The 20776-nt window shown below is 41.5% G+C and overlaps 1 protein-coding gene across 3 annotated transcripts; it reads right to left on the minus strand.

The window, feature by feature from the left end:
* Positions 1–943: 943 nt before the first annotated feature.
* LOC148405767 (uncharacterized) lies at positions 944–15333 on the minus strand. Of its 3 annotated transcripts, none has more exons than XM_088406839.1 (13): positions 15136–15333; positions 7230–7332; positions 5914–6029; positions 5310–5759; positions 5106–5250; positions 4705–5018; positions 4409–4616; positions 4201–4317; positions 2970–3109; positions 2686–2883; positions 2383–2606; positions 2080–2292; positions 944–1935 (listed from the first exon to the last, which is right to left on the minus strand). In XM_088406839.1, exons 3-13 carry the CDS (start codon positions 5940–5942, stop codon positions 1526–1528), a joined length of 2448 nt encoding a protein of 815 aa, XP_088262965.1. In that variant the 5' UTR covers positions 5943–6029; positions 7230–7332; positions 15136–15333; the 3' UTR covers positions 944–1525. The 3 variants fall into 3 exon arrangements, with proteins under 3 accessions (XP_088262965.1, XP_088262966.1, XP_088262967.1); XM_088406840.1 differs by lacking the exon at positions 15136–15333 and adding an exon at positions 14783–14887; XM_088406841.1 differs by lacking the exon at positions 15136–15333 and adding an exon at positions 11278–11349.
* Positions 15334–20776: the final 5443 nt, after the last annotated feature.

Genomic DNA, 20776 nt, shown 5'->3' on the forward strand with positions numbered 1-20776 from the left:
ACCTTTGGGGCAACGTTACTTGAGCTGGGTGGAGGCGGAGGGGAGCAGAGACCAACCCGCAGAATTGATTGATTTACTGTATTTTCTTAAACGGGAACTTTTCTCAAACTAAAACATATCACCGGCGATTTCCTTCTCTTTAATCCATAATAGAAGAAGCCTCTCCATTTTGTTGTTGACCGAGGACAGCACCCTCAAAAAAGGAAACACTGAGCTATATGAAGGCGTTCGGCCAAGCATATCGGCATTTCTGTGATTGACGTGACCCCGGCTAATAGTATATCCGCATCTCTGTGAGAGAGACCGGGACTGTGACCTTAATCGACCAATAGCATATCAGCATCTCTGTGACTAACTCCGTGACTGAGACAGTGACTGAGACATTGTAAGAGCAATAGCGTGCAGCGAGATCGTGACAAGCGTGAACAATTGATTTCGTTGATGCAGCAAAATAATTGTGCGAACACGTTGACCGGTGGCATGTTGGATTGTTCGTAAATCGAATATTTGTGTAGCGGCAATTTCTATTACCCCCCCCCCCCCCAAAGAGGAACCATTTCTGCCCACACGCCACTTGCAAATTAGATCATTTTCGCTAAATAAAATTTCACATGTACACCTAAAACCATGTTTTTGGCACGAACAAAAGAAAAATAAACATGAATGAATAAACGATCAACATATGTTCACTTATATTTCTGAATGTCAACTTCCAAGCCGATTCCTATATATATGCAGCTAGTTAGCTGCAAGCGCTAACTGATCCTCATCCTTTTCCCGTTACGGTAATAATTATAAGAATACGGTCGATATAAAAATGCACATCTGAGCGTAAAAACTCTACTTATGTGGCTGACAGATCAATCTAACTTTAATAGTGTCGAAAAAAAAATCTAATCTCTCTCTTTAATCTCTTTAAAATACTGACTGGAAGACACACCCATATTTTTGACCTTCATATTTTATTTGGGGTTATGGTACATTCTGCCTGGATCAGACACTTGCTATACCACCAGATACCATGTTAACCCAAATGCCAAAATGAAGCCTTTAAAAGCCAAAGCTAAAAAGAAAAAACAAAACTGAAGTTAGTGAGTGAGGAATATAAGTGAGGGAGTCCTTACTTCTACAGTGATTTGGGTTAAAATAATCTTTTCTTAATCTTCATTTTTTAAAAAAAATATTAAAATGAAAAGAAAAAAATCATAATCAACCGTTTGGCCTACATGCACAAATGTATGTGGGGAAGAGTCTGGCATTTTTTTTTTTTTACTTGAATTTTGGTCTGAAAGAATTGTAATTTTTGTTAAAGGCAAGAGGCAATTATTTTTAAAAGGTTGATTACGCGTGCTACCATAGTGAGTTTGGGTTGAATATTCTTATTTTTGTCTCAAGCTTCATGAAAAAAATCCATTTAGCAGAATCTTCATAATTTCAGCTTTTTCCTTTGTTGACCGTAATAGGATTATGCACTGAAGATGGTGCAAAAACTGGCCTGACTCCCCCCCAAAAAACGTACACGCATTTACGTATCGAGCCACTCCAGATCAAGTCCTTCCCCCCTATAAGATCTCCTTTGAACCCCATAGTCAAACAGAAGTTCCTCATCCACTTTGATGTCCCTCAACGCCCTGAACAGGACACAACTGCGTTGTTCGCCGTCCACCGCGAGGAGACATTGGGACGGCTTAAGGTTGGCCCGCTTCCTCGAATGATTAATCAGGCGTCCGAATGTTTGCTTTCCCGGGTGACATCGGCACGGGAAGGTCTGTGCATCGATGCAGATGGTATTGTTGCCTTCTTTGAAAATAAAAAGGTAGTTGGCTTTGATGTTGGAGTCCTCCATTATCCAATCTCCTTTCTCGCCCATGATTACTTGGCCATGGTAGTCGCAGACAATATCATCTTTGGAAAACGGCGTTGATGCGAACACGCCTGTGGACAAGTGGACAATGTCACTCCCAGGGGAAAAACTTATTTATATATATATATATATATATATATATATATATATATATATATATATATATATATATATATATATATATATATATATGTTTAAAAAAAAAACATAGAGACCTTTTCTCCCCTGCAAGTCCTTGACGACCAGACCCCTCCAGCGCTGCTCAGAAACCCGTTTTGCAATCCGGGGATTGGTCTCTACCAACAGCCTGGAGGGTGGCTTCCATTCTTTGACAAATGCCTCAGCCTCTGGATGGTTAGCTGTCCAGCCCGCCCTTTTTATTCGCCTCTCCACCTGCTCCAGGGTCGGCCTCTTCTGACAAAACTTGGCTGAAAAGAGACAGAAGACTTTCAGCCATTTGCCCCAATAGCTAGAGAGATAATAGATAGCAGTGCTTCCACACCTAATGGCATACTTACACAAGAGGGAGTCCATCCGTTGGCCATATTGACAAGCCCGCCACTTGTCATAAAATACCTGGTCATCAGAGAAGCCGGCTCTGACCCTGTCCCTCTTCCTCGGGGGCTTCCCATCAATGGTCACGGGGAAGCTCTGGATGAACTTCCCAAAGTCTGCATTTTTTGCGGGTGTCTCTGCTTGGGCGGGGGGTGAGCTGTCTGGTATCTGGTTTTCTGGCAAGTCACTGTAAGGAAAAGATGCGATTTGAAACATTGGTCTTGACATGTTCTCGCTTTGACGCTGATCTGGTCAGGAAGAGTCACCCTCCCAGCCGGTCCAGCAAAATGGCCGTCCGGACCACGGAAGCTGGAACCGGCATCCTATAGTGCTGTTTGGCGACAGTTGTTGAGTGGGCCAAATAGTGGCTGACTTCGTTTTGCTGACTGTCGGAAAAGGTGGTGGCCGCCTCGGTCTCGACAGCCCGGCGCACCTCCTGGCTAGTAGCGACCTTGACTTTGTGGCTGGGGGAGAAAAGGTAACGGCAATGTTAACAGCGACGCAGGCTTTTTTTGTGACACTGTACGGGTCCGTTAATTCGTGTACTCACTATTCGTGAAGCCGGGAGAGGTCGGTCGTCACGCTGCGAATGGGTTTCCCCCCGGCCGTGACAAAGAAAGGGTCTTTGTCGGGCGAGGTGCTACCGGCCACGCATGCAGGTCTGATCCACTCGTAGTAGGCCTGCAGCCACTGTGGAAAAAACGTTAATACAGTGATCCCCCCCCCCCCCCCCCCCCCCAATCGCGGTTAATGGAGGGCGTCAACCCCCCGCGAAGTCTGAAACCCGCGAGTAGGGTATCAGTTCCTAGATTTCTATGTACGCCCCAATATAGCGCAGTAACCATAAACAATCCTTTTTTTTTTGTATTTCTCGCGTATTTATTTTCCTTTCTCCTATTATTTCACATTACGTTATCCTTATTAACATTATTGTATATTCATTAAATAACTAATATTAAGTTTGTTGAGAATTTGTTCTCAGGGCTGGTTATCTGCACCAAGACTCCGGTGAAAGAGTAAGCAAGTCATCACGCTGAACTTCACATTTATTTTGGCTCATGTATGGTGTATCATGTTGTATCTGTTGAATAATAAATCAACAATGTTAAAGTCAGTCAACTAACATATAAACACTTGCCGAACTTTAAACTATGAATTTACTGTATTTTTAGCCGACACTAGCGGGTTAGCAACAACTAACAACAACTACTAACTATAAAGTGCAACCTCTACAGTCTACACAAACGAACACAAACAGAATAAACACTCATCGCTTACTAAACATAGGCAGTGGCGTGCGTTATCAACATAAATGATAATAAACTATAAATATGGCCTTACGTTGTCATTCACTACATCACCGTAACTAGCCGAATGACTCACACAGAACGTAAAACAGGAAACGGAAACGCAACGCGACCCGACAAATTAAAAGCATGCATTTCAAAATAAGATAAAAACGTCACGAACTAACGCTTGAAGAATTCTTAACATAGTTGTTCACTAATATGACTAAGTTATTTGATGAATACAGTACTGTATAATGTACTTTTTTGCTTTTGTCAAATTTTTTCCATTTTTGCGCATTTTTTTAAAATGATTTTTTATTTTGAAATATATTTAATTTTTCCTGGAAAAACCCGCTAAGTACTGAGACCGCGATATCTGAGACCGCGAAGTAGGAGGGACCACTGTAACTTGAATGTCAAAAATGGAAAGTTTTGCGTGGACCCTGCTTGAGCGTTTGCAACGGAGCTTGAAAAAACAAGCCAAGGTCTCACAGCATCTTCCTCAAGCGTCAGCGCAAAGGTGGCGATTTGCAAAGTTGCCGTTTTGTGCTGGCTGACCCCGACGAGGACCCTTCCATCCACGGGTTTGCGATTGACCCACTCGTTTGCCTGAGGGAAATTGAAAGATGGAACCAAAGTCAAACATGCCTGTGCCCACCGAAGCAACGGCGTTTCAAACACTGTACGGAGCCTCACTCACCATCATCCCTTCTACCGCGCCCGGGCGCTGGAAGTGCCTCAGCACCAGCAGGGCTTCGCAGTAGTAGCGATATAAGGTTCTTTCCTTCTCGCCCACCGTAGTGCCATCCAGGAAGCAGCCGTACGTGGTAAGGAACATCTCCTTGGCCACGCGCAGGATCTCCTGGCACTCCCGCACTGTCTTGGTGCCCTCCATCATGCGGTTATATCTGGAGAAGTAGCCATTAATGAATGATCTGAATTTTTGTCATCGTTTTTAGCTGTACACCTCTTGTAAATACAATGAGAGAAACGCACTTGATGCGGCACTGTCTTTTAGTGTTGGCCTTGCTAATGGGCTTGGCCAAGCTGGTGAGAAAATCCCGGTATGCCGACACATGCCTCCGCTGTTCTTCGGCCTGTGGCGTGTGTTCGAGCTTGACCTCCACATTCAGAAACTGCATGAAGCGCATCATACTTTTGATATAGTTTTGAATGGTCGCAGCCACCATTCCTGTACGCCTCAGACTGCTGAAGTACTCTGTGGTTTCCTGGCTCTTTAGCAAAAAGCCGGTGTCCGGCACAGTCTTGTCCGGCTGCAGATACTTTACGACACGTGCTACATTGTCCACCTAGAGGTGATGGGCATAGATGCAACCACTGAAACATTGAATTGGGGTCGGCTTGGGAAAAACCTTTCCCTCTTGAAGAAATTTTACCTCCTGTTGGCAATTTTCCACCAGCAAGTTCTCTTTCAGGTACTTCTTGAAATTCCTGATGAGCGGACAGGTCTCACTGAATTTGGCATACAGTCCGGCTTCCTTCATGTTAGCCCTCACGCTTGACAAGTCGGTGCGGGGGTTTCTGTCAAGCAATGGAGAACCTTTGATGCATGAACTTTTCATTAATTTTCACGTACTTACTTTGTCCAGGAAAGATAACTGGCCATGTTATCATGCTCAGGGCTTGAGGAAGACGTGGCGAAACGCTCACTGCTATCTTCTCTCTTTCTTTTGGCTGGGGTGGGGGCTAGGGCGGAAGCTGAGGCGCAGTCGGTGGCAGCGTCCTCACCCTCTGTATCCACGTCCAAGGTGCGCGGCCCGTTTAAGATAAAAAAGTCCCGCTCTTTTAGCGCATTCAACATCATCATGCGACAGCGCCAGTGGGGAATAATCTCCACAAGTTCATTGTAGTCCCAGCACCGCCCACTTCGTAGCCACCTTCTGGTGGATGCCTTGGCCTCTCGCGTCTCCACCTCAATTTCCTCCCGCGTGCTGTCTTTCATGCACACACGGGTCAGGTGAACAGAAATCTTTTCCTGTGGCTTGCAACAGTGACGGCAGTAGATGAGGTTCCGGTCCGGGTTGCGTTCTCTAAATGACATGGACACAAATGTGGTTAGACACAGAGGAAGGAATCATAGTGAAGCTCTTTGACTTCAGTAAACAGCATTAAAAGAAAAAGAAAAATCAGTGAAGGGTGTCCCCTTATAAAGGGGTTTTTCCTGACTTGCTATGAAACACTCACCGGATCTTCTTTGCTGAAAGAGGAGCCATTTTGTCAGGCAAGGTGAACGTGTGCTTGTATCACAGAAATCACTTTGAAGAGCTGGAGGTCTTCCAGTGGCAGAGTGGCATCCTCCTCTGTCGGCAGTGCAGGAAAAAAAGTAAATCGCTTGCTTTCGGTTGCAGAGTTTAAATGCATGCGGAGCCATACCCAATTGTTTCGTCGCAATGGCAGCCAATCAAATACTTTGGGCCAGGTAAGCCATGCTTGCATAATAGGCAACGCCCGCATCTTTGTTTTGTGCAGCTGAGACTTTTTTTTTTTTTTTGCTTTTAATCAAAATTAAATATAATTCAATTGAGTGTTTTTACAATTGTCCCATAAATGTGGTTCCACGGGCCATCGTTCTCCACTGCAACCCCCCTTTATCATTAAATGAGGCCTCACCCCCAAACTTGTAAAAAAGGGGGAGGTGTCGCCCCTGATTTCAGAATCTGATCTTAAACTTAGCACGAGCACTAATCACACCTTCCAGACTTTTGAGGCTCTCGTTATGCGATCAAGCTCCTCCCCCTTCGATGTTTTAATTGACCTCCCTCCCGGTCAATGCTCTGGATTTTTAGATAAATTCCCTGAATTTATGGCTGATTTAATAACTCATACAGATATTATTTTAATTATGGTTGACCAATATTCATATGAACTCCCCATTGGAGCCACTTACTGTAGCATTTCAAGCAATAATCGACGCATTTGGTTTTACACAAATAATAGAAGCAGCGACACACCGGAATGCTAATCTTAGATTTAGTGTTAACCCGTGGCCTAACTGCCTCAATTTTGCCATATACTAACGCAATGTCTGATCATTATCTTATAGCATTTGAAGTCCTAGCTCATGTGGTCTTATTGACCACAACCAAGGCTTTAAAGCCATGATATTAACTCATCAACCACAGCTGCACCTTCTGAACTACTGCCTTTCGCAACAGCTGCCTTTCCGTTTTTCATTGGTTCAGTCGATAAGCTCGCAAACGGTTTTAATACGGTTCTTTTAAATTCCCTGGCGAACAACTAAACTTGAGGTTTTCCATCAGGCCTGGTGCGATAGCTTACTGAAATATAAGGAGGCTCTTCGGTTAGCAAAAACAATTACGTTTCCTAAATGATTGGTGTGAATGAAAACAGCACAAAATATTTATTTGATACAGTAGCAAAGCTAACGCATCAGCATCAGATTAATCATAATTCCCTCCATTCAGCATACGATTTCAATGGATTCTTTCTCTCGGATTCAGCTAATTAGGGACGAAATAAAAAAAGGCAGCGCCACTTACCCCCTCGGCTGCGATTGCTGATGCTAGTTTGGACAATCCGGTTTATGAAAGTCTGGTAACCCTGTCCCAGTTTGATTTAGTATCTCTGGAGTGTCTTCCACACCTGGTTAGGGTTAGGGTTAATGTAGGGTTAGGGGTTATTGCAAAAATTCAAGAGAAAGTTGTAGCACAACAGCTTAGCAATTTCATGATGGATAACGATAGATTTGAACTCATTTAGTCAGGTTTTAGGGCCAACCACTCAACTGAGACAGCCCTTGTAAAAGTGACGAATGATCTTCTCTTAGCCATGGATTCCAAAATCTCATCAATATTAATATTGCTTGACCTTAGGGCCGCACTTGACACTATTGATCATCATATTCTTACAGAACGTCTTAGCTTACATCCTGGGAAGGACGGATAGTGTCTCTGATGGCAATGCGATCTCTGAATCTTTCTCCGTCTCATGTGGCGTCCCGCAGGGGTCATTACTTGGTCCCTTACTGTTCATCATCTACATGATTCGTCTTGGCGATATTATACGTAAACATGCTATTAGTTTTCATTGCTATTCTGATGATACCCAACTATACATGCCTTTCGAAATAACAGATCCGTGCAAGTGCACGGAGGCCTGCCTTGGCGAGATTAAACAATGGATGTCTTCCAATGTTCTGCTTCTTCTAGTAAAACAGATGTTAATTATTAGCCCTGCTCATCATCAGCACTTGATTAAGAATACCACCTTGAACCTGGATAACTGTACTATTTCCCAAAGTAGTTTGGGATGATATTTGACAACTCTTTCTGGATACATAACCTGACAAGAATGGTGTTTTTTCACCTTCGCAATATAGCTAAAATTCGCCCTATTCTTTCTCCTAGTAATGCTGAAACATAAATTCATGCATTTTTTACGTCGCGCCTAGACTATTGTAAAGTTCTGTTTTCTGGGCTTCCCATGTCCTGCGTCAAAAGCCTGCAGTCTGTACAAAATGTAGCAGCGAGACTATTGACAAGGACGAGAAAGTTTGATCATATGACTTCGATTCTAGCTGACCTGCATTGGCTTCCAATACACGAGATGTGATTTTAAGGTGTCGTTAATTACTTATATAATTTAACACGGTTTAGCTCCTTCCTATCTCATCAACTTAGCATCACCATTATATTGCATCCCGACAACTTCGGTCACAAAATGCCGGTTTGTTATCATCCCCACGGGCTAAAAAGAAGTCCGCGGGATCAAGGGCATTTTCCATTCGCGCGCCAGTAATATGGAATGCTCTACCTATGGAAGTTCGCACAGCCACCTCAATAGAAATCTTTAAATCCCGACTATAAACACATTCGTACACAAAAGCATTTAGTTCATGGGCCTGTTTGCAGTTTTCTTCTTTTTTTTTCCTTGGCTGGGCTGTGGGAAGGTTCCTGCCCAAGGGCTTTGCCTGCTGTCAAGTCATCATTGCACTATATAGCACAATATGTTTACTGTAATCTATATTGTGTACCTGTATTTGTCTGTACTGTGTATCTATTTGTCTGTATTTGTACACGCAGCATCCACTTCAACTTGTGGACCTGGAAGGAGGTTCTTCCCACCTTTGGTCCCTTCTGAAGGTTTCTGATTTTCTCCAAATTGGGGATTTTGAGTTTTTCCTTCGCCTATCTATCTCTATCTATCTATCTATTTGTCTGTATTTGTACATGCAGCATCCACTTCAACCTGTGGGCCTGGAAGGGGGCTCCTCCCACCTGTGGTCCCTTCTGAAGGTTTCTGATTTTCTCCAAATTGGGGTTTTTGAGTTTTTCCTTCCCCTTTCTTTCTTTCTTTCTTTCTTTCTTTCTTTCTTTCTTTCTTTCTTTCTATCTATCTATCTATCTATCTATCTATCTATCTATCTATCTATCTATCTATCTATCTATCTATCTGTCTATCTGTCTGTCTGTCTGTCTGTCTGTCTGTCTGTATGTATGTATGTATGTATGTATGTATGTATGTATGTATGTATGTATGTATGTATTTGTACACGCAGCATCCACTTCAACCTGTGGGCCTAGAAGGGGGCTCCTCCCACCTGTGGTCCCTTCTGAAGGTTTCTGATTTTCTCCAAATTGGGGTTTTTGAGTTTTTCCTTCCCCTTCTGGGAGCTTTGACAGGGGATGCTGTTGTGTATCTTACAACGAAAAGATGTCTCTTTATGCCTTCTTTTTTCGAAAGAAGTCTCGAAAAAAGACTTCAGTGATACAAATAGAATTTGATTAATTGATTGATTGATTGATTGAAATCAGATTGATTGACCAGGCCTTTCTGGATCGACCCGATGGTGTCGGTTTAAAAAAATTGTATTTATTAAATTTTTTTATTGAAAGATTGATAAGAGATTATGTTACCCCTGATCACCGCTATAAATGTTTCCCAATGTGTAGAGTCAGATACATCACCATTGTCATTAATGTTAAAAAAATCTGTGATCTTGTTTAAAATACGTTCACATAAGGAATTATCTAAATTTATTACCGAATTGTATTTCCAATGATATAAATGCAGTTGTTTCTTGAAACAAACTTTCATACATACTGGAGAATGATCCGAAACTAGAACTGCGAGCAGTTATCGGGCCCTCGCAGGGGTAGGATGTCCGTGTGTGTCATGGCAGAAAGTGAATGTAAATAAGTAAAGTATAGTATTTATCACAGCAGTTTATTAGAATGTAGATGAAAAGAAGATATTGTGAGTGTATGAATGTGTAATGTGTGTGTTTGTGTGTATTCTAGTTGCTGTCTGTTGGGGATTGGTCGTTGACGCCATCAAGTTGAATTTTGTGTGCTTGGCCGTAGATGTAATCAAGTTGATTTTCGTGTGTGTCTTCCTCTGTTTGGGTTGATGGATCTAGTAGGAATGTAATTAAAAATAAGTATCATCTGGAGATGTTGATGTGGTGATGAGATGTTTTTTGGTGAAGTGAATGTAAACAAGTAGTTGAGAAGAAACAGAGCGAGAAGTATTGTGTGTGCGCGTTGTATATGTTGGTGTTTGTGTAATGTCTTACCATCATAGAAACATGATTTGCCTATGTCTGATATTTGCAGTTTTGCCTGCACTTCTGCTAGCTGCTGCGCTTTGAAGGCTAGTTTTTGTTGCACTGCGCGAAGTTGACATGTTAAATGGGCCAAGTGTTTCATGACACGTGACTTGACAGTTATGCTGCGTTAGTACAGTCTGCAGCGATCAAATGCAGTATCGTTGCATGCATACTGTAAAGACAAAGCATGTTGATATCGAAGGAATGTAGTTTCAAGTAGTTTGATTGGCAAGAAAAATTCAGAGTAGCAACTTTCTGTGGAGCCGGCGCGGGAGGTTAACACCTGGTGCGATCATTTGTCTTTGTGATGCAGTCAGTAAAACAGGGACTTACTGGCGGCAATAACAAAAGAGGGGCGCCACAAAAGATATGAGTGGGGGTAAAGTCCTCCAGAATGTATTGTTTGATTGGCGTCCACAGGTCTGGGACGGTGGACACACACACACACACGCACACGCACACACACTTACGGGCGCACCTAATAAAATACTGAAATATCGTAACGTATGATGGAGTTAAAAGATCGGATGAATGTAACAATAAAAGTCAGGGCTTTATAATGGTGCAAAAAAGAACGTTCTAATGTGTATTTGAGTATGTTCAAAAGCATCTACACAATTGCTGAAACGTCTGGACTGGAATTCTCCAACCGAAAGAGGGCAGCAGAGGACAGGAAACAACCCAACATGATGAATAGACCGGCAACAACCCGCATTCGGTGGACCGGCAAATATAAAAGAGGGCGGCGGATGAGGAACCGGCATCATTCTCACCATGACACGGGAATGATTCAGAGATCTCTGTTTTGGACAATTGGCTTGTAAACTGCATTAAACAATTTGGTAATAATAAATCTTCGAAGTGTTGTTGACGCGATGAACGTGTGCATGTGTGTTTATCCACTTAAGTAAAGTTGGCAAGTTATCCACTTAAGTAAAGTTGGCAAGATATTGGCAGATTCGGACTTTCGCGATCAATACCTCTCAGACAAAACGTCGTCGAAACACCAAAGTCGCCTTTATACCTCCTTCATAACACGGACTACCAGCTACAATGTCAAAAAAAGACATCTGTAAAATATTTAAACCGTTTCTTTCGGTGAGAAGACGCAATTGATCTCTATGAGCAGCAGAGGCTGGGCGAGCGCGCAAGGGACCGTCTGCAAATTACTAGATGAGGAGGGGGAAAAAACAATAACGCCACAATTTGTGATTATGAATTCAACGAACACATCAAAGACATTAACATAATCATATTGGGACAGTGCTTTTGGATAAAAAAAAGTGTTTGTTTAATTTTGGACAATCTTTGTACTTAAAAATCATTAATAAACTGAATATTCATCTATAGCTCCAATATTGTTTAATATAAGGAGTCCAAAATCACTGGGCACATTCATGACATTTTCATGATCACACTACAACACTCGTTTTTTAAATAAATTATTTTGATGAATTTTGGGGATTTATTTTAAATGCTTGTTAATCATTTATACCCTCAAATGAATCAGTGGCTCCCCTTTTTGAGTTGGGGTAAACACTCCTAAATCACGACAACCATCAATGAAGTACTCCCAATTATCCAACAACTGCTGGTTTTCTAATAAATTCCTTTGCCTAATTTTAAGAATTTTTTTAACTGCATATTGACCATAATTTACCAATATATTGATCAATAGCTCTGCTGTTGGTTGAGTTAGAGACTCCAAAATCACTACACACATCAATGACATCCCTCCCCTTATGCTACATCCTCTGGTTTTCAAATAAATCCCTCTGCCTAATTTTAAGGATTTTATTTATGATTATTGATCAATATTTAACCATATATTGATCAATAGCTCTGCTGTTGGTTTGGTTAGGGACACCAAAATCACCACACACATCAGTGGCATCCCTCCCCTTAGGACAAATTTACTGATTTTGGAATAAGGCCCTCTTCCTATTTTTAAGAATTTTTTAAAGTTTTTTGATCAATATGTATCAATATATTGATCAATAGCTCTGCTGTTGGTTGGGTTAGGGACTCCAAAATGACCACACACATCAGTGGCATCCCTACCCTTAGGCTACATTCTCTGGTTTTCAAATAAATCTCTTTGCCTAATTTTAAGGAATATTTTTTCATTATTGATTAATATTTACCCATATATTGATCAATAACTCGGCTGTTGATTGATTTAGGGACTCCAAAATCACCAAACACATCAGTGACATCCCTCCCCTTATGCTACATCCTCTGGATTTCAAATAAATCCCTTTGCTTAATTTTAAGGAATATTTTATCATTATTGATCAATTTTTACCCATATATTGATCAATAGCTCTGCTGTTGGTTGGGTTAGAGACTCCAAAATCACCACACACATCAGTGACATCCCTCCCCTTATGCTACATTCTCTGGTTTTCAAAAAAAATCCCTCTGCCTAATTTTAAGGACTTTTTTATGATTATTAAACAATAATTACCCATATATTGATCAATAGCTCTGCTGTTGATTGGGTTAGGGATTCCAAAATCACCAAACACATCAGTGGCATCCTAACCCTTAGGCTACAATTTCTGGTTTTCAAAAAAAATCCCTCTGCCTAATTTTAAGGATTTTTTTATGGTTATTGATCAATATTTACCCATATATTGATCAATAGCTCTGCTGTTGATTGGGTTAGGGACTCCAAACTCACCAAACACATCAGTAGCATCCTTACCCTTAGACTACATTTTTTGGTTTTCAAATAAATCCCTCTGCCTAATTTTAAGGATTTTATTGATTTTTATTGATCAACATTTACCCATATATTGATCAATAGCTCTGCTGTTGATTGGGTTAGGGACTCCAAACTCACCAAACACATTAGTGACATCCCTCCCCTTATGCTACATCCTCTGGTTTTCTAATTAATCCCTCTGCCTAATTTTAAGTATTTTTTTATTATTATTGATCAATAATTAACCATATATTGATCAATAGCTCTGCTGTTGGTTGGGTTAGGGACACCAAAAATCACCACACACATCAGTGGCATCCTTACCCTTAGGCTACATTCTCTGGTTTTCAAAAATATCCCTCTGCCTAATTTTAAGGAATTTTTTATGGTTATTGATCAATATTTACCCATATATTGATCAATAGCTCTGCTGTTGATTGGGTTAGGGACTCCAAACTCACCGAACACATTAGTGACATCCCTCCCCTTATGCTACATCCTCTGGTTTTCAAATAAATCCCTCTGCCTAATTTTAAGGATTTTTTTATGATTACTGATCAATATTTACACCTATATTGATCAATAGCTCTGAGTTTGGTTGGGTTAAAGACTCCAAAGTCACCCCACACATCAGTGACATCCCTCCCCTTATGTAATCCCTTAAGGAATTTATTAGAAAACCAGCAGTTGTTGGATAATTGGGAGTACTTCATTGATGGTTGTAGTGATTTAGGAGTGTTTACCCCAACTCAAAAAGGGGAGCCACTGATTCATTTGAGGGTATAAATGATTAACAAGCATTTAAAATAAATCCCCAAAATTTATCAAAATAATTTATTTAAAAAACGAGTGTTGTAGTGTGATCATGAAAATGTCATGAATGTGCCCAGTGATTTTGGACTCCTTATATTAAACAATATTGGAGCTATAGATGAATATTCAGTTTATTAATGATTTTTAAGTACAAAGGTTGTCCAAAATCAAACAAACACTTTTTTTTATCCAAAAGCACTGTCCCAATATGATTATGTTAATGTCTTTGATGTGTTCGTTGAATTCATAATCACAAATTGTGGCGTTATTGTTTTTTCCCCCTCCTCATCTAGTAATTTGCAGATGGTCCCTTGCGCGCTCGCCCAGCCTCTGCTGCTCATAGAGATCAATTGCGTCTTCTCACCGAAAGAAACGGTTTAAATATTTTACAGATGTCTTTTTTTGACATTGTAGCTGGTAGTCCGTGTTATGAAGGAGGTATAAAGGCGACTTTGGTGTTTCGACGACGTTTTGTCTGAGAGGTATTGATCGCGAAAGTCCGAATCTGCCAATATCTTGCCAACTTTACTTAAGTTGTTTTGAGGCAGTGTGTCGTGAGTAATTGGAGCAGCAATAACAAAGATGTGTCAGGGATTTGCTACTGATGTAAGCAGTTTGCATATAGAAAAGAGAACAAACGTCATGAGCAGAAGTGATGGCTTGGTGTTAATTAGATCCCTCAATCAGACACAACCATCGGTTTTATATAAAGTTCGACAATGGTGCTTAGAAAAGGTAGCAGGCGAAAATCCTGATGCAATACAAATATTTATTACAGGTGGTGCCAGTAGAGGGAAAAGGTCACCGAATTAAAACAATTCAATATGAAGCAACAACGTTGCTGTCAACTATTTGTCACCATCCTGACATCATTAGTGTTTTAATAACGATAGGAATTGCTGCATACAATTTACATGCATCAACTACTCACCACACTTTTGGTATGAGCAAAGATTGGCGTTTACCTTACACGCCACTGGGTGAAGAAAAGTTGAATTAATTGCGTGCTAATTATAGCGATTTGCAGATTCTGATCATGTGTTGATGTCTGCAGGAATGGACTTTCATTCAATGTGTAAAAGAGCGACAAGATGAGATCATCTGGGTCAAATTACATCATAAAGAGCACTGCTGTGTAAGTCACGGCCATGATGTCAGAAAAAACTTCAGTGATCTTCCTTCGACAGGCTCAACAAAAGTACATAATAAAAATGTAGTTGCCAATTCAACGGGCTAAACAAAGTAAATAGAAATGTAAAAATGATGTTAACCTTGGCTTTGTGTTAATATTTGTGTTTATAAATCGTTTTGGACTTACCATCATTCAGAGTAATTTTGAGGAACACCTGCCAACCCACAAAAAATTCAAAACCGCTATAAAATAAACATGCCTCTGTGTGGAATGAAATACAAATACAAATTTAGCTATTGTGGCAAGACTATGTGACAATGTGTGTTTTACATATTGCTGGTCCGGCGTACGTCTTTACTCTTCGCATGTCATCACTAAACTGTTACAACATTGTCCTAATCATCAAAGACAAAGCCAACAGGGTCAAAGCATCAAAGGTCATTGCAACATGCCTACTGGGTGAGAGACATAGTCCTAGTGACCACCATTCTTTAAAGAGACTATGTACTTATTGAAACACAGCTTCCTAATGGAGGGAGGATTATTCTTCACCCCCCGGCACCCCAAGTCCGGTAAGCCATAAAGGGGTCTATTTTACTTGGTATGTTCGACACTGGACTCCCATCCACTATATGAAATTTTGAAAAAAGACCACCTGGGTCCAATTACAGCAACTTTGTTCGTATTGGCGAGACAGCGGACTTTGAGGCGACGTAATGATGACGCCCATTGGCGAAAAGTTGTAAAATTGGAGAACAGTCATGTTCCATGCCTCAACGCTATTCTGGCCAAATTTTAGTTAATTAGCTCAAACAGGATTAGCACAGTACAAGAAAGAACAGAAAAATGTAAAAAAAATGGGCCATGGCCATGTTTGTTTGTTGTTTAAGGACAAAATTTGGGTCAGGCTTTTATGATTTGATTGTGCTTGTGAAATAGCTATGCTTTACATTGTCTGCGGGTGAGCGGAGAAAAAAAACAACCAAAACATTCCAACTTTCTGGATTGGCTGGATTGATTCCTTGGATTGACTGTCTTGATTTCTGGGATTGACTTTAGCTCATTGGAACCAATTTTGTGGAATTTTTCCACCATGGTAAAATCATTCAATTGAGTTATATTTGAATTGGATTAAAAGCTAAACCAAACCCTCAGCTGCACATGGCTTTGAAGAAAGAAGCGGGGGAGGGCGGGAAGGGAGCAATAAAACAATAAAGCAAGCTAACTTCCTGGATTGGTTGGATCGATTCCTGGGGTTGACTTTTGCTCAAGGGAACCAAATTTATGGAACTTTTCCACCATGGTAAAATCATTCAATTGAGTTATATTTGAATTGGATTAAAAGCTAAACCAAACCCTCAGCTGCACATGACTTTAAAGAAAGAAGCGGGGGAGGGCGGGAGGGGAGCAATAAAACAATAAAGCAAGCTAACTTCCTGGATTGGTTGGATCGATTCCTAGGGTTGACTTTTACTCAATGGAACTGTCACAGTCCACCATTTCAGCCACCTCACTTCCAGCTTCACCACACCCGCTCAGCCCTCCTTCTAATCAGCCTCGAACACCAACACCTGCAACCACTTACCCGCTCAGTATAAAGCCCGGTCACTTCCCTCCACAACCCGCCAGATCGTCTCTATGCGCTACGCCGAGCTTTCCAGCAATTCCTCCTGCCAGCCTGCCTGTTGTCCGACCCTGTTCGCCCTTGACCTCCCGATTGCCTGCCGAATTGACTGGATCCTTGGTATTTCGACCTTGCCTGCCTCTGACCACCCGCTAGCCTGTCGTCTTTACCTGTATGCCCGAGCCCCCCTCCCGTCTCGCTCCCTTTGCCCGACTCCCAGCCAAACCCCAGCTCTCCCGACTCCAGAACCCCCCAGACGTCTGTGCCACGCTCCCGTCAGCTCCCACGACTACCCGCACCTTCTGTTCAATAAACACTCTGCCATTGCCCTTACCAGTGCGTGCGTGCTCTTGGGTCCTCTCTCGTCCCGCCGTAACAGGAACAAATTTTGTGGAACTTTTCCACAACGATAAAAACACTTCATTGATTTGTAGTTTGATTGAATTAAAAGCAAAAATAAAATCTCAGCTGCACATGGCCTTGAACAAAGTAACAGGTTCGTCCCATTGTACAAGCACGGCTTACCTGGCTGAAAGCATTTGATTGGCTGCCCTTGCTGCAAAACAATTGGGCGTGGCTCCACATGTATTTAAATTCCGCAAGTGAAAGAAGGTGACTCGCACTCTTACCTGCACAGCGAACAGAAAAGGACCACACTGGAAGAACTTCGAGCCGTGCGACGAGGGAATCGACCTGTTTTGCTACTGCAGGACAGACTTTTGGCCTTCTGGAAGCACTCTGAAGAGGTAAACGTTTCTGAAAAACGTGCTACTTATTTACAGCCCAAACCACCGAGATTGCTTTTTCAGCACCGATGGCAATCCAACGATGGGGTTCTATCCACTCCTGGAAATTTAAACGATTCTCACCATGTTTGTTGTTGTTTAAGAACAACATTTGGGTCAGGTCTGTAGGATTTGATTGCGCTTTTGCAATAGCTGTTCTTTACATTGTCTGCGGGGGAGGGGAGGGAAAAAACAAAACAAAAAACAACCTAAACATGCTAACTTTCTGGATTGGCTGGATTGATTGGATAGATTCTTTGGAGAGGGAGAAGGAGTGTAGCGTTTATTTGTTCACTGCACATTCATTCTCCAACGCTACTTCTAACACCCCCCCATTTTATGATACAGAGGCATCTGATTACATGTAAAATTGGCAGACAGTATACTTGTTTATGTGTTAATGTTAGCAAGAATCCTTTATCAATCTTCACATTCTCTGGTAGTGGATGTGAGCTCAGAGGTCCTGACGTCACCTCCCAGGGGCTCTGCTGTCGATGTCCCTGTCGGAGTTATCAATAATGAGAGACTGGAGAAAAGCCAAAACTTGAGTCAAACACGATCTTTTGCAAAAGAGGGAGAGAGCACCAGGGTCTTTCAGGGTTTCCGGGCTCTCCTCCTCGTTTTATTACAAGGGATACAAAGAAGGCGGTTACAGGTTTGAAAATTACACCATATAAGGAATTGGTTCGTCTGTAGTATGAGTGTGTGTGTGTGTGTGGGTGTGTTAGTTGGTGTGCAATCAATGTGTATCAATGTGTTTTTATATGATAACTATATACATAACCGATTCTTCCATCATTTCCCTCCTGTTTAACAAATAAAAACACATCACTCATCCTATTGCCACACTCCATAAAGATTTTCATGACAATAATCATAATATGCATTTAAATCCATTAAATCCCTGTTTCACAGTTGTCACCTGGTTCTTCTTTCAACAAGGCTATATATTCAGCACTTAACATAATTTTGGTAATGGTGCCATGTATCATCCTAGTTATCATGGTGTGGAGGCACGGTAAAACACATCCAGTGAATAAACAAAACAATAACAGCACGGTCACAATCGGTGTTACAATTCTGAGTAGGACTCTTGCCCATCCACCCGATGTAAGCCACGAAAACGGGTCCCAGCCTTTATTAACATGTTCTTGGGATTGGGCATCTCTGATGTTTTTCATGTTTTGTATGGCCTCCGCGATTATATGTCCATCTCCAGCGTTGTGGGGGATATATGTGCAACATGTGTCATTCACCATAGAACAAACTCCTCCCTGTGCTGCAGTCAACAAATCTAGCACTATTCGATTTTGCAAAACCGTTATCCGGATATCAGTCATCTCCTCGTCACTTGCTTCCCAGGCTTTTATACTAGAATTTATGAAGAGACCCAATCGGTAATTCATAGTTTCTACTCTCAGCATTACCTTAGCCACGCCAATGTGAGGGAAAAGACCCAACACAACTTTATTTCCTGCCGACCATAATTTGAAATCTTCTGGTACATTAGAACCCCAGACAGCATCATGCCGCTTACTTGTCTGAGTTTCTAATCCTCTTCTCTGTCTGGTTTTACTCGGCATTGCAGCAGAAATAACATAAGTATGATCATGAATGCGTACTGGTGCACATATACCCCCCCATTTTATCGGGAGCTTAAAATACAATTCATGACCGCACAACCAATAAAATTCATCCATTACATAGGTATTTCCTTTGAAGGGATGATTTAAGTAAGGCAGACCTATACAAGAACATTGTTCAGGGCAAGGAGCCAAAAGTACTGTTCCTGTGGAGGTGGTGTTCATGGGTATATATGTCAAGTTGCAGAATTGGGCTGGTATCGCTCCCACAAAAGTGGTACCATGATTAAGATAACACCCAGGAAATATCGTCCCTGGCGGAATTGATGCATATAGGGTAATAGCAGCGGTATAATTGATACGAGTGAACCTTTGCAAGGTAACACATCCATGCCTTATCAATTCACCAGAACCACCGAATACAGATAGGTTCTTTGATTTTCCATGAACAGCATACTCAGTTACACAGGAGATAGGCCCTTCTAAAGCTGCTACTTCTAAGTGGGGATGCGTGGAGGAAGCAGGCATTTTAGTGCATACGTAGCAATCCGACCAGTTGCTCACTTTTGCAACCAATGAGACATATCTATACCATGTATTTGTCAAGAAAATATGTGAAACATTCCAGTTATAAAAAATCATCTACTGGTGTTCTTTTGATACAAATCGTGGTTCTCTTGTGGCGACGTCTTCGATCAGCAATCGTTGCACTAGATGATAAGTCATGAAGGTCAAGCACAACAGTATCATGTATACCATAATCCTTGGCAGGCCGCCATTGTGATGGTCGCTTCCAACCTCTTTCTTTTTAATCCAGGAAACAGTCATCTTTCTATTATATGGAGGGAGAGGTTACTAGCACGTCACCTCCTTGTTTGTGATCAAAGGCGATGCAGTCAGACGAGTGTGTGTATTTCCTTTTTGTTATATCTTGTTTTGTTATACTTGCAATTGCAATTGTTCAATTGCAGGCTGGGTCTCTTAACCTTCCAGGAACTTCCCTCAACTTTTTTACCAATTCGGAGGTCCCCGGGGTTGTCAACTTTCCATGAAACCCATGTTTTTTTTCCCACCTGGGTACATATTTAGCGCCACTTTCATACTTTTGCCTCATATACTTTTCGTCTCCAGTACTCTCATAGCTAGCCTGATCCGTCTTGCAGCAGCAATTTCCCATTTTTTTCCACAACACAAAACAGCAGCAACAGTGCAACAACAACAATAGCAACAATAAAATAGAAACCACATATCCACCATAAAACAGTAGTCACATGCAGCAACTAACACATGCAGCAATTGTAAGAAAGCTTAACAGAGGAAGCCCACAGAGAGAACACACACACTCACGATGGCTTATCACTTCCACACTTTTCACTGCTTTCACTCCAATCTCACAAGCCGGCTATCATACCACATCAGTTGTGCCTATATAACATAAGGCCATTAAGACGCACATGACTGGAACCTTTTCTTGTCTTAACCTTCTAGAACTTCTAGATCTTCTTATTCTAGGTATTAACAGCGCAAGTCTTTTGCTCCGCTTTTTATTTATTTATTTTTTGTTTGGGCCTCGGGCAGGGCTTTCAACCTCCCTTTTACATATTAAGACGCACAGGACTGGAACCTTTTCTTGTCTTAACCTTCTAGAACTTCTAGATCTTCTTATTCTAGGTATTAACAGCGCAAGTCTTTTGCTCCGCTTTTTATTTATTTATTTTTTGTTTGGGCCTCGGGCAGGGCTTTCAACCTCCCTTTTACATATTAAGACGCACAGGACTGGAACCTTTTCTCTTCTTAACCTTCTAGAACTTCTAGATCTTCTTATTCTAGGTATT

This window comes from Hippichthys cyanospilos, chromosome 22 (assembly GCF_059441005.1).
Source record: "Hippichthys cyanospilos isolate Australia breed blue-spotted pipefish chromosome 22, RoL_Hcya_1.0, whole genome shotgun sequence".
NCBI lineage: Eukaryota > Metazoa > Chordata > Actinopteri > Syngnathiformes > Syngnathidae > Hippichthys > Hippichthys cyanospilos.

Excerpts from the sequence above, each read along its gene's own strand:
- LOC148405767 (XM_088406839.1), bottom strand. The coding sequence starts at position 5,942 with ATGGCTCCTCTTTCAGCAAAGAAGATCCG. Across the intron at positions 5,251-5,309 it reads AGTTATCTTTCCTGGACAAA|AAACCCCCGCACCGACTTGT; the intron begins GTAAGTACGTGA and ends ATTGCTTGACAG. Across the intron at positions 2,607-2,685 it reads TTGCTGGACCGGCTGGGAGG|TGACTTGCCAGAAAACCAGA; the intron begins GTGACTCTTCCT and ends TTTTCCTTACAG.